At 38.0% G+C, this 13,009-nt stretch overlaps 1 protein-coding gene across 3 annotated transcripts in view; it reads right to left on the minus strand.

Annotated features, from left to right (window-relative positions):
- Positions 1–7,771, minus strand: part of LOC101682501 (maestro heat-like repeat-containing protein family member 1) — an 84,273-nt gene extending 76,502 nt beyond the window's left edge. For all 3 annotated transcript variants that reach the window (XM_045071802.1, XM_045071801.1, XM_045071800.1), the window contains exons 1-2: positions 7,671–7,771; positions 155–267 (exon numbers count right to left, since the gene is read on the minus strand). In XM_045071802.1, coding sequence (XP_044927737.1) covers positions 155–253 — 99 coding nt within the window. In that variant the 5' untranslated portion in view covers positions 254–267; positions 7,671–7,771. The remainder of the gene's footprint in view (positions 1–154; positions 268–7,670) is intronic.
- Positions 7,772–13,009: the final 5,238 nt, after the last annotated feature.

Genomic DNA, 13,009 nt, shown 5'->3' on the forward strand with positions numbered 1-13,009 from the left:
GACCTGGAGCTATGATGGCCTGGACCAAGTAGTGCTCTGCTAACTGGTGATTTCTCCTACTCTCCTGGCACAACAGGTATGTACCCAACCAGCTCCCTGGATGGAAATGGTCCTGTGCTGGTTGGAGCCAGTAAAATGTCTAAGTTGTCCTCACCTGATCAGCAGCTTGGAGTACCTCCATAATGTCCTCAATGTTCTTTCCTGAAGTATCCCATTCCTGGCTCCTCTCAGTGATCTCTGAGGACTGTATCATAGCTATAAGTATCTCTGTAAGAAGTAAAGAGCGTGAACTGGGGGAGTTGTTTCTCTCTTGCTACAGGTGGGCATTTCATCAGAGGGAGATACCATGCTACAAACAAAAACATACAAGGGGCACTGGGTGGCTCAGTGGGTTAAGCCTCTGCCTTCAGCTCAGGTCATGATCTCAGGGTCCTGGGATGGAGCCCCGCATTGGGCTCTCTGCTCAGCAGGGAGCCTGCTTCCCCCTCTCTCTCTGCCTGCCTCTCTGCCTACTTGTCATTTCTGTCAAATGAATAAATAAAATCTTAAAAAATAAAAAAATTAAAAAAAAATTTTTTTAAATATAAAAGTTCAGATTTGTCTTTACTACAGACATTATTTAACATGCTTTACTTACTTCACTCATTTGTAAAATGGTCATCGTTGTGGTAGTGATAGCAGGAGTTGCTGTTGTACAATATCCAACTCATAGAATTGTTAGGCACATTATATGAAATAATATATGTGGAATAGTGCCTGACATATAGTAATAGCTCAGTAAATATTGACTACTATTATTCTCAATTAGAAACTGTTGGGACTGTACCCGAATCCACAGCATCCCCATATCTCTATAGGAGAAAAGATTTTTGTTGTCATTTTAAGACCAGGTCCTGGACATTAGATCAGGGTTAGGGGTAGCAAATGAGACAACCAAAAAAGCAACGAGAAAGTAAGTGTATTTAACAGGAGGGGAGAGAGAGGGAAAGGAGGAGAAATAGAGATGTTACATAAAATAAACAAGCCCAAATTCCCAAAGACATGTAGAAATCTAATGGTAGGAAAGACAACACAGCAAAACGAACAATTGGAACAGGAAATTAGTTCAGAGGAAATTAATTTTGTAAAACAGCCTCTGCAAGACTTCAATAAAATAATAGTAATGATAATAATTGTTGCCATCCTCTTCCTCCTCATCATCATCAAACAAATATGCTTCGGATGCTAAAAAATGGAGAATAAAGGGGGTCCCTAGGGGTGCAGTTGGTTGAGGGTCAGACCCTTGGTTTTGGCTCAGGTCATGATCTCAGAGTCATGAGACTGAGTCCCGCATCAGGCTCCATGCTCAATGGAGTCTGCTGGAGATTCTCTACCCCTTTTCTTCTGCCCCTTCAGCTGACCCCCTCAAATAAATAAATAAACCTTTGAAACTGATTATGTAACTATAAAGAAGAGTTATTCAAGTAACTTTTAAACATAATATTCTAAGTGTGTGCCTTTAATGGGATATCTCCTAAGGATAAAAAGACCTGCAAAGAAGTCTTGAAATTTATCTAATGAGTTTGTTATTGGTAGTGTTATTGGGGAGGTAGTTATGAAACCATTGCATATGTTGAAGTAAATATACTGTTTGTCAGCAAACAGGATTGTTAGCATGGAAGAAGGGAGCTGCAAATATAGAATGGGAGCCCATGATGTTTAAATTTTAATTAATTTTAAATAAATTAATAAAGACTTCATGATTTAAAGTATTTCTCTCTGTTGAAGATGCCCAAAAACCAATGAGCACACCTGCTACATACCATTTATACTCCACTCTTTTTTTTTTAAGATTTTATTTATTTATTTGCAAGAGAGAGTGTGTGCAAGCACAAATGCGGGGATGGGCATTTTTTTTAATGTTGATATCGTACTTATATTATTTTACACTACTTTCCCTCATTACATCCATGTCTTTGGCTCTCCAGGCCCTATGTGTCCATGAAATGGAAGCTTTTGCTTCCTTAAGAATGTCTTGTCTGTCCTAGTAATGTGATTATCTCTGAAAGTCTTCTCAGGCTATGTAATATCCATGCCACTTCTTTGCAGATGCTTGGGAAGTGGTGGTGGATCTAAAAACATTCAGTTAAGAATCAAGAAAAACATAAGGCTTCAGCCATGCAAGTTCTCTGACTCTTCTCCACATTTCTGTTACCATCACAAAGTTAATTAGATGATTATTTAATGCCCTACAGATACATTTTATTGCTAAAACGTTTAATTCTACCATTGCAATTTAAGTTTTAAAAAGTTACTTTTTTTTTGGATTTATATATATATTTTTTTTGCCTTAACTTTTTTTTTAATATAATTTTTTATTTTTTATAAACATATATTTTTATCCCCAGGGGTACAGGTCTGTGAATCACCAGGTTTACACACTTCACAGCACTCACCAAAACACATACCCTCCCCAATGTCCATAATACCACCCCTTTCTCCCAAACCCCCTCCCCCCAACAACCCTCAGTTTGTTTTGTGAGATTAAGAGTCACTTATGGTTTGTCTCCCTCCCAATCCCATCTTCTTTCATTTATTCTTCTCGTACCCACTTAAGCCCCCATGTTGCATCACCACTTCCTCATATCAGGGAGATCATATGATAGTTGTCTTTCTCCGCTTGACTTATTTCGCTAAGCATGATACGCTCTAGTTCCATCCATGTTGTTGCAAATGGCAAGATTTCATTTCTTTTGATGGCTGCATAGTATTCCATTGTGTATATATACCACATCTTCTTGATCCATTCATCTGTTGATGGACATCTAGGTTCTTTCCATAGTTTGGCTATTGTGGTAAAAAGTTACTTTTAATCTGGAGGGCTCTGGCGGGGTGGGGGATGGTGGCGTCAAGATTGCCTTGATTCAAAACTGAGATTAGCCATTCTCCAGTTAGGCGTCCTGGTGAGTTTCATCATTGCCGGATGCAATATGGGGCTAGATCTCATAACCCTGAGATCATGACCTGAGCCAGTACAAAGAGTTGGATGCTTGTCCAACTGAGCCACACAGGCATCCCTATAACCCACTCTTTTAAAAAAGGAAATAAAAAAAAAAAAAAGCCTTCTTGAAGAAATGGCAGATTTCTGGTCATAAATGATTGGGAGTAGAAAGAGTACAAGAGGGGCACCTGGGTGGCTCAGTGGGTTAAGCCTCTGCCTTCGGCTCAGGGTCATGATCTCAGCCCACATTGGGCTCGCTGCTCAGCAGGGAGCCTGGTTCCTCCTGTCTCTCTGCCTGCCTGTCTGCCTACTTGTGATCTCTGTCAAATAAATAAAATCTTTTAAAAAAAAAAAAAAAAGAAAGAGTACAAGTAGGTCCCTATACTTTTGTGCCAAAAACAGACACGTGCTCAAAAACCCAAGGCAGAAGACCCAGATGAAAGGGGTCTCTCATTGGTCAAATGAGCAACATTTTGAACATCAAAAAGAATGACAATAATAATTTAAAATCCATTGAATAAAAAATAAAGAAGAAAAAGAAAGGAACCCATGGACCCAAACTGGAACTTAAAAATGGTAGTGGTACACCTGGGTTGCTCATTCAGTTAAGCGTCTGCCTTCAGCTCAGGTCATGATCCCAGGGTCCTGGGATGGAGCCCCATGTCAGGCTCCTGCTTGGCAGGAAGCCTGCTGCTCCCTCTCCCACTGCCTCTCTCCCTGGCTTATACTCACTCTCTCTCAAATAAATAAATAACATCTTTTTAAAAAAAATAAAGATAAATTAATAAATGCATGGTAGTTATAGTGGGGGAGGAGGGATTCCACTTTAAAAGATGCCAGCTAATAAAAGAGAAGGAATGACAGAATTGCAACTATAGATGAAATAACTGTTGCAGGCAAGAAGCACCAATGATATTGACATGGCCTGAAGCATTACCACACATATTATGCATTAAGTTACAATAGGAGAAAAGCTCTTTTACAACAGAGAGATCTGATGAATACCCCCTTCACCAAACTATCAAGTGTAAAATCACCAATAACAGAACTGACCGATATTATGTTTCCTGATGATGCAATGGAAGACATGCTTCCCCACGCAGTATTTTTTTTGCCCACTACATTTAATTTAAATCTAAAATGAGGAAGCGATCAGTCAAATCCAGATTATAGGACAGTCGACATGACCACTAAAGACGAAAATGGTGGGTGGGCTATCTTAGATGAAAGGAGAACGCAATGGATCATCTTTGATTGGATCTTAGGTGGGCTGAAGAATAGCTAGAAAGGAAATTTTAGCTGGAAAGAAAATTTTGAGGACACTTGGGGAAATTTGACCACAGGCTATGTGATAATGATAATATTGTATCAATATTAAGTTCCTTGAATATAATAAGGTTATAAGAATTCTCCTGGAATACTTAAAGTCCATAATATAAGTGTGAACTTACTCTGGAATGATTCAGATCTCTGTGCATGCATCTGTATATGGATTGAGAGAGACAGAGTATGAGATGAGCACAAACATGGCAAAATATGTAGCAAATTGGAGAATGTAGGTTGAAGAATAATGGGCGCTCATTGCACTATTCTTTTAACTTTTCTATAGGTCTGGTATTTTTTCAAAATAAAATGTTAGGAAAGAAATCAAGATTCACCAGTTATCAAAAGACACCATTAGGTGAGTAAAAAATGGCAAAGCTCAGAGTGCAAAAAGATATATATGACCCATAAAATCAACAAAGTATTCATATCCAAAATATATGATAATCCCCTGCAAATCAAAGAAAAATGGGTAAGAGACCTAAAAGGAATTTATAAAAGAGTATATCCAAATGACTCATAAATACATTTAAAGGTTTGCCTCAATCTAACTAGGAATTAGGGAAGTAAAAATTAAAACCACAGAAGTATATTGCAACACACCCACCAGAATGGCTTAAACTTAAAAGGTTTACAATAACTAGTGTGGAAATGATGTGGAACAGTGGGGATTTTCATATACTAATGGGATATAAAAGAATACAGCCGCTTTGGGAGACAACTTGGTATTATCTACCAGAATGCTTAAGATATGCTTACTCTGTGATCCTTTCCCAGGTAAACACCTAACGGAATACATGCTTACTTATGATAATAGACATGTGCATGAATGTTCACAGTGCCATTATTCATAACAGCCCTAAACTGCAGTGTCAAATATCACCATAATGGAGAAATTGTTATTATTCATACAATAGGCATATTGTGGAATACTATATAGCAATGAAAAATGAACAAACTATAATGTCCTGCAACAATAGGGATAAATCTAACAAATATGAAATAAGTGAAAGATGCCAGAGACAAAATATTTCATGATTATATTTATTTTTTAAAAAAAACCTCAAAAATAAGCAAATATGAACTACTGTGTTTGGGGATTCAAACTTAGGTAGTAAAAGTTTAATGAAAAGCAAGAATATGATTTTTCTTTAAAAAATGTTTTTTGGGGGATGCCTGGGAGGCTCAGTGGGTTGAGGTCTCTGCCTTCAGCTCAGGTCATGATCCCAGGGTCCTGGGATCAAGCCCTGCTTCAGGCTCTCGCTCAGTGGGAAGCCTGCTTCTCCCTCTCCCACTCCCCCTGTTTGTGTTTCCTCTCTCATGGTGTCTTTCTCTGTCAAACATACAAATAAAAAATCTTCAAAATAGAAGAAGCTATATTTTTAAAAGATAATACAGAAAACAAAAACATAGAAATTATACAACTCATTAGATAGGTTTCAGAGTAGACTAGATGCTGCTGAAGAATGAATCAGTGAATTGGAGGACACACTGGCAAAAGTGACCCAGAATCTAGCACAGACACATGGATAAGAAAATAAAAGAGAGCCATTTAGAGACATGGATGAAAACCTCCAACATATGCTTAATGGGAATGCCAAAGGAATGTAGTGAATGGGCAAAAGGTCATAGTTGAAGTGATAGTGGCTGCAGATCTTTCAGAAATAAAGCGAACATGAATGCTCAGATTGGAAAAGCACACCAAGTCTTTCACAGGATAAAGAAAACCAATCCATTTCTAGATACACTGGAATAAAATAAAAGACCGAAGAAAACAAGAGAACTCTAAATCACTCAGAGAAAAAAAAGATTACCTGCAAGAAAAAGACCACCAGACCAACAGCAGACTTGCCATCAGCAACAGTAGAGAAGACAATGCAATAATAGTTTCCAAGTTTTAAAAGAAAGTAACTATCCATCTAGAACTTATACCCGGCTCCATCATTCAAGAGTAAGAGTTGGGGCGCCTGGGTGGGTCAGTGGGTTAAGCCTCTGTCTTTGGCTCAGGTCATGATCTCAGGATCCTGGGATCAAGTCCCGAATCAGGCTCTCTGCTCCACAGGGAGCCTGCTTCCCCCCTCTCTCTGCCTGCTTCTCTGCCTACTTGTGATCTTTCTCTATGTGTCAAATAAATAAAATCTTTTTTTAAAAAAAGAGTGAGATCAAAATGAAGACATTCCAGATAAGCTAAGAAATTTATTATTCATATGCCCCCACTGAAATAAAACTAATAATCTTCCTTCTTTCAGCAAGGAATGAAATAAATCCGTAAAGGAAAAGAAGAATGCAAGAAATGTATTAATCATGTACTCAGAATTAGTAAAACACTTGGTATCCTGAGTATCTTCTGTTGGCTCTCCAGATGCTCCCTACCTTCTTCTTCATTCTGTTAAATGTTTTGGAGGCCATATCCAATAAACCCCCTTGTCCTATGGCTTGCAGTTGGGTTTTGCATATGGGGAGCCCCAATAGGAAGCTGCAGAAAGAAAGGATGGTCAGGTCACAGTATATATTCTCCTGGTTCCTCCTGGCCATGTGATTCTTGGATGGGTGCATACCTTGAGGTCACTGCTTCTCTCAAGATAGCCCTGTATGCACAACGCTCCTTTCAGCTTTTCACGACTTCTCCCTCCCCACATCCCTTCAGGGCTAGGGATGACTCAACTCTGGCTGTTACTGGCTCCAGCATATTTACTATCTCTTGTGGGTTTCTTAATCTCTACTCACAAATACTCATCCGAAATAGTTGCTTTAAATCTGTTAAACTCTCCTCAAATATTCCAAATTTGAATGTGTAGTTTGTTTTCTGGTAAGTGCCTGGGAAGGTGGTAAGTTTAAGGGAGTATTGTCAGTGAAATATAATAATCACCACTAAATCGAGGGAGTTAAAGCCCTGATGGAATGAGACCGTTAGACAGCACAGTACAAAAGATGAACAGGCTGAGGTTGAAGGGCAGGGATGGAGTTTGATATCGTTATTTTCCTTAGAAGGAAAATAGAGAATCGGTGCACTTTAAACTTTATTTTTTAGAAAAATAAAGAGGATAAATGCTTATTATTTTTAGAGTAAAAAAAATCTCTCCAGGTGTTGAGTTGCAGAACCTTATTTCAATATTTTAGACTTCTTCATTTGTTATACTACTTAAATTCAATACATCCAACATTGAATATACTATCTTCTCTCCTTCCCTAAATTAATCCCTAAATCTGAGCAGTGCTTGAGTCTTGGTCATCTTTGACTTCTCTCTCACAACACCCATAGCCCTGCCAGGACAGAGGATTTTACTTATTCAAGGTCCCTTGAACCCAACCCTTTGCTACCCTTATACAGCCACTGTTTGACTTCATTTCTCATGTTCAGACTCACCTCCTTTTTAGGCTTGACCCTGCTCCAGTGTCTGTTTCTGTCCTTCTCACCCACACCAGACAAACGACAGCACTACAAGGAAGAGGTTGAGATGACACAGAGGTAATGTCTCCTGGGAATACGACCCAACTGTTGAGAAATAATCATATCTTAGCAACCAAACTGAGAATGCTTACATTAGAACTAACCCACCAGCTCCTCAATTCTAAAGAACCTAAGGTGGAATAGCGCTTCCCCTCCCCCAAAGACAACTCCTGGAGAGAAATGGCTTTATTACAACTTCTTCTTTAAAATACCTGCTGCAGGGGCACCTGGGTGGCTCAGAGGGTTAAGCCTCTGTGTTTGGCTCAGGTCATAATCCCAGAGTCCTTGGATCAAGTCCCGCATTGAGCTCTCTGCTCAGTGGGAAGCCTGCTTCACTTTCTCTCTCTCTCTGCCTGCTTCTCTGCCTACTTGTGATCTCTGTCTGTCAAATAAATAAAATCTTTAAAAAATAAAAATAAAATACCTTCTGCAGAGTAGCTATTCAACAAATGTGTTGAGAAAATAAATGAGTGAATGAGTTATATTTTTTAAACTTGTTATGTTGACGCAAATGTGCGCACAGGGTTTATATATAAATATATTTACCATGGCATTATTTATCTATAAGTAAAAATTCAAAATTCTTTTGACACTCAACAATACACAGATACTTACATTACAGTTCATACATATGTGCAGTTGTTAAAATTAATTTTGTAAAATATTTAATGACATGACAAAATGTTCACATAGATTGTTAAAAAAAGGCAAGTTATAAAGTGTGTATAATACTGTTTTATATATATTCAACTATATATTTTATATATATATACATATAACCAGACTATTCACACATGTCTATATACACACACACATACGAATGCACAGAAAAAACTGGAAGAACATACATCAAAGTGGTAACATATCCAGATGGTAGATTTATAAGGAATTTTTATTTTCTTCTAAGGACTTCTCTATAAGTTCCATGCGGTTTAAAATAAACATATGTTACTTTTGTCATCCAAAAAGTGTTACTTTTAAATATGTTCTTTTAAAAATGTAAACTGATGATTCAGAAAATGTTTTATTAAAAGCAAGGAGGTTTATAGAAAAAAGCCTAATTCAAGTGACATCAGCAAATTTTTTTTAGCTTTGTCTATATGATGGGTGTTGTGAGGGTATTTGAGATAAAGGTAACATGATTGCTGACCCAAAGAACTTAGAGTGAGAGTAAAGAACATATGACAGTTATAAGACAATACACACAATATTATAGGCATGTACAATGTTCTAAAAAACAGAGATAAGAGTATATAATTAAGTCTGTAAGAGCTAGCGAAGGTTTCTGAGAGAATGGGCTGGTGAGTGTGGCTTTTCAGGATGAAAGAGGGTAGAGGGCATGATGTGGAGGGAGAAGGAACCTCTCAAACAAAGAAACAGGATATACAAAAAGCACTCAGCCATGAGACAAGGCATGAGACATCATGTTAATGGACGTACACACAGAACCAAATAATGTAGTGATTTCAAGTGACGGAAGTGTCATGTAGCTGCTAAAATTAAGATTTTTTTTAAAGATTTTATTTATTTATCCGACAGACAGACATCACAAGTAGGCAGAGAAGCAGGCAGGGAGAGAGGAGGAAGCAAGCAGGCTGAGCAGAGAGCCCAATGTGGGGCTCGATCCCGGGATCATGACCTGAGGCGAAGGCAGAGGCTTAACCCACTGAGCCACCCAGGTGCCCCTAAAATTAAGTGCACTTGTGAGTTCAATATTTGGTAGAAGTGTACAGAATGCAAGTGAGGAAGAGAGGCCTTGTCACCATGCTGTGACAACAGGGAGTCCTTGAAAAGATCACATATCAGAGGGTCTGGGATTTGTGATTGAGAGGAACCACTCTGTTTGTAATGTAGAAGATGGGCCTGAAGAGGACAAGACTGCAGGCAGGGGGGAGAAATGATAGTTACCTGACCTGAGATAGTAGCACAGGAGATGAAGAGACAAGAACAGATCACAAATATACTCTGGAGATTAAAATAGGCAGAACTTGGCAATGGATTAGAAGAGGTGAGAGAAGACGCCAAGGAAAAGCAGGCACGTGGGATCTCTCCCAGGTTCAGAATTGAATATGGTAAATGGAAGAAACATTCGATATTGAAAATACAGAAAGAGGAACCCATGTGAGAGGACAGGGGATAATGGGAAGTTTTAAGAACATGATGGGTTTGAGATTTCTCTAGATATCCAAGGGTAAAACTTGGAAGCATTAGGATATACTAGAGTTTAAGGGGAACTGGAGATGTAGATTTTGTAGCTCAGAGGTGATGGTCAAAGCCATTCTTTTGCCTCAGAAGAGAAGAACAAGTGCAAATGGCCAAGAATCCTGAAGAAGATAAACATTTAACAAAATGAGCAGAAGCAGGTGAGAATATAGAGGAGGAGACCGAGTGAAAATAATAAAGTGGAAGGGTATGCTATAGAGCTAGCACAGTGATTGAGAGCTTGGTCTTTGGACAATTATCATACGATCTCACTGATGTGTCGAATTTAAGAAACAAGTCAGAGGATCATAGGGGAAGGGAGGAAAAAAGCGAAACAAGACAAAACCAGAGAGGGAGACAAACCAATAAGAGACTCTTAATCTTGGGAAACAAACTGAGGGTTGCTGGAGGGGCGGGGGTGAGGAGATGGGGTGGCTGGGAGATGGACATGGGGAGGGTCCATGATGTGGGGAGCACTGGGTGTTGCACAAGATCAATGAGTCACAGACCTATACCCCTGAAACAGTTTCCTTATTCATGAAACTGGATACAGATAACATCTACGCATTCATGAAAAAAAATCCTCAACAAACTAGCAATAGGAAGTTACTTCCTCAATATGCTAAAAAGCATCTGTGAAACCTACAGCTAGAGTATTTAATAGTGAAAGACCAAGAGTTTTCCCCCTAAGATTGGGAGGAAGGCAAGGATATACATGCTCACCAACCCTATTCAACAATGTACTGACTATTCTAGCCAGGATACGTAGGCAACAAAGGTATAAAAGGCATCCAGATTGGAAAGGAAGAAATAAACTATCTTATCCACAAATGACATGATCTTGTATACAGAAAATCTGAAGAAATCCACTAAAAAAAAAAAAAAAAGCTAGAATTAAGGAAGGAGTTAATTAATGAAGGAAATTCACAAAATCAATATCTAAAAATCAGCTGTACTTCTATACACTAGCAATGAACAATACAAAAATGAAATTTAAAAAATTATCACATTCCCAATAAGATCAAAAAGTAAAATACTTAGGCATAAACTGAACGAAATGGGTGTAAGAGTTTTACAATGAAAACTATAAAACATTGCTAAAAGAAATTAAACAAGACTTAAACAAATAAAAAGACATTCCAGGTTCACGGATGAGAAGACTAAACATAATTAAGATGGACAGTCTCCCCTCATTGGTCTACAGATCCAACACAATCCCTATCAAATTCCCTTCTGCCTTTTTTGTGGAAATCAGAAAGTTAATTGTAAAAGTTATATGGAAATGCAAAGAATCCCAAAATAATTCTAAAAAAGAAAGGATAGAGGACCTATACTTCCTGATTTCATAACTTACTACAAAGATAATCAAGACAGTGTAGTACTGTCATTAAGACAGACATACAGGTTGATGGAATATAATTGAAAGTCCACTAATAAACACTCACATTTATAGTCAATGGATTTCCTACAAAAGTACCAAGAAAATCCAGTGGGAAAGAAATTGTCTTTTCAAAAAATGGTGTTGGGGCAATCTGGATAACCCAAAGGACAAAAAAATTAATTTGGGCCCCTACCTCAGACCATACAAAAATTAGCTCAAACGGATCACTAACCTAAATGTTAGAACAAAAACTGAGAAGAAAATCTAAGAGTAAATTTTTGTGGTCTTACGTTGGGCAAAAAGCAAAAGCACAAGGAGAAATCAAAATGGCGAATTTAAAACTTCAGCACTTCAAAAGACACAATCAAGATAATGAAAAGATAACCATAGAAGAGAACATATTTACAAGTCATAGAGATATATGTGACTTACCTCTTACAATTTAGTAAAAAGCACAAATAACTCAATTTAAAAATGGGCAAAGGAGGGGCGCCTGAGTGGCTCAGTGGGTTAAAGCCTCTGCCTTTGGCTCAGGTTGTGATCTCAGGGTCCTGGGATAGAGCCCCGAGTCAGGCTCTCTGCTCGGCAGGGAGTCTGCTTCTCTCTCTGCCTGGCTCTCTGCCTACTTGTGATCTCTGTTTGTCAAATAAATAAAGAAAATCTTAAAAAAAAAAAATGGGCAAAGGATCTGAACACACATTTCCCCAAAGAAGATATATTAATGACCAATAAGCACATAAAAAGGTATTCAACATCATTTGTCACTAGAAAATGTAAACCAAAACCACAATGAGCTACTACTTCATATCCCCTAGAATAACTATAGTCAATAAGACAATTAACAAGTGTTGGAGAGGATGTGGAAAAATCCTCATACATTGCTGGTGGAAATGTAAAATGGTATGACCACTTTTTTGGAAAATAATATGACAGTTTCTTAAAAGGTTAAATATAGAATTACCATAAACTCAGAAATTTTACTTTGGTTATCTGCCAAGGGAAATGAAGACATAGGTCTTCACAAAGATTTATACATAAAATGTTCATAAAAGCACTATCCACAAGAGCTAAAAGGTGATAATAATTCAAATGCCCATCACCTGATGAATGGATAAACCAAGTGGTATTTCTATGCAATGGAAGAGTATCCAACAATACCAAAGAAGGAAGTACTGAGACATGCTGTCATAAGCTCTATGAAAGAAGTAAAACACAAGAACACACATTGCACGATTCCATTTTTAACAAATGTCCAAGATAGGCAGATACATAGAGACAGAAAGTAGGTTAGTGGCTGCCTAGGGCTGGGGGTGAGAATGAGGAGGGACTCTAGTAAGCATGAAGTTCTTTTGGGGTGATAGAAATGTTCTAAAATTAGATTTTGATGGTGGTTGCAAAATTCTGTAAATATGCTAAAAATCATTGAATTGGACACTTAAAATTGGTGAATTTTATGGTATTTAAATAATACTTTGATAAAGCTATTAATTTTTTAAAATATCCTTTTAAGATTTTATTTATTTATTTGTGAGAGAGAGAGGGTGAGCTTGAATAGGGGGAGGGGCAGAAGGAGAAGAACAAGCAGACTCCTCCCTGAGCAGGGAGACTGATCCAGGATACCCTTCCAGAACCCTGATATCATGACCTGAGCCCAAAGCAGATGCTTAACTGA

Source organism: Mustela putorius, unplaced genomic scaffold (genome assembly GCF_011764305.1).
Source record: "Mustela putorius furo isolate JIRA1106 unplaced genomic scaffold, ASM1176430v1.1 tig00003988_pilon_pilon_pilon, whole genome shotgun sequence".
Classification (NCBI taxonomy): Eukaryota; Metazoa; Chordata; class Mammalia; order Carnivora; family Mustelidae; genus Mustela; species Mustela putorius.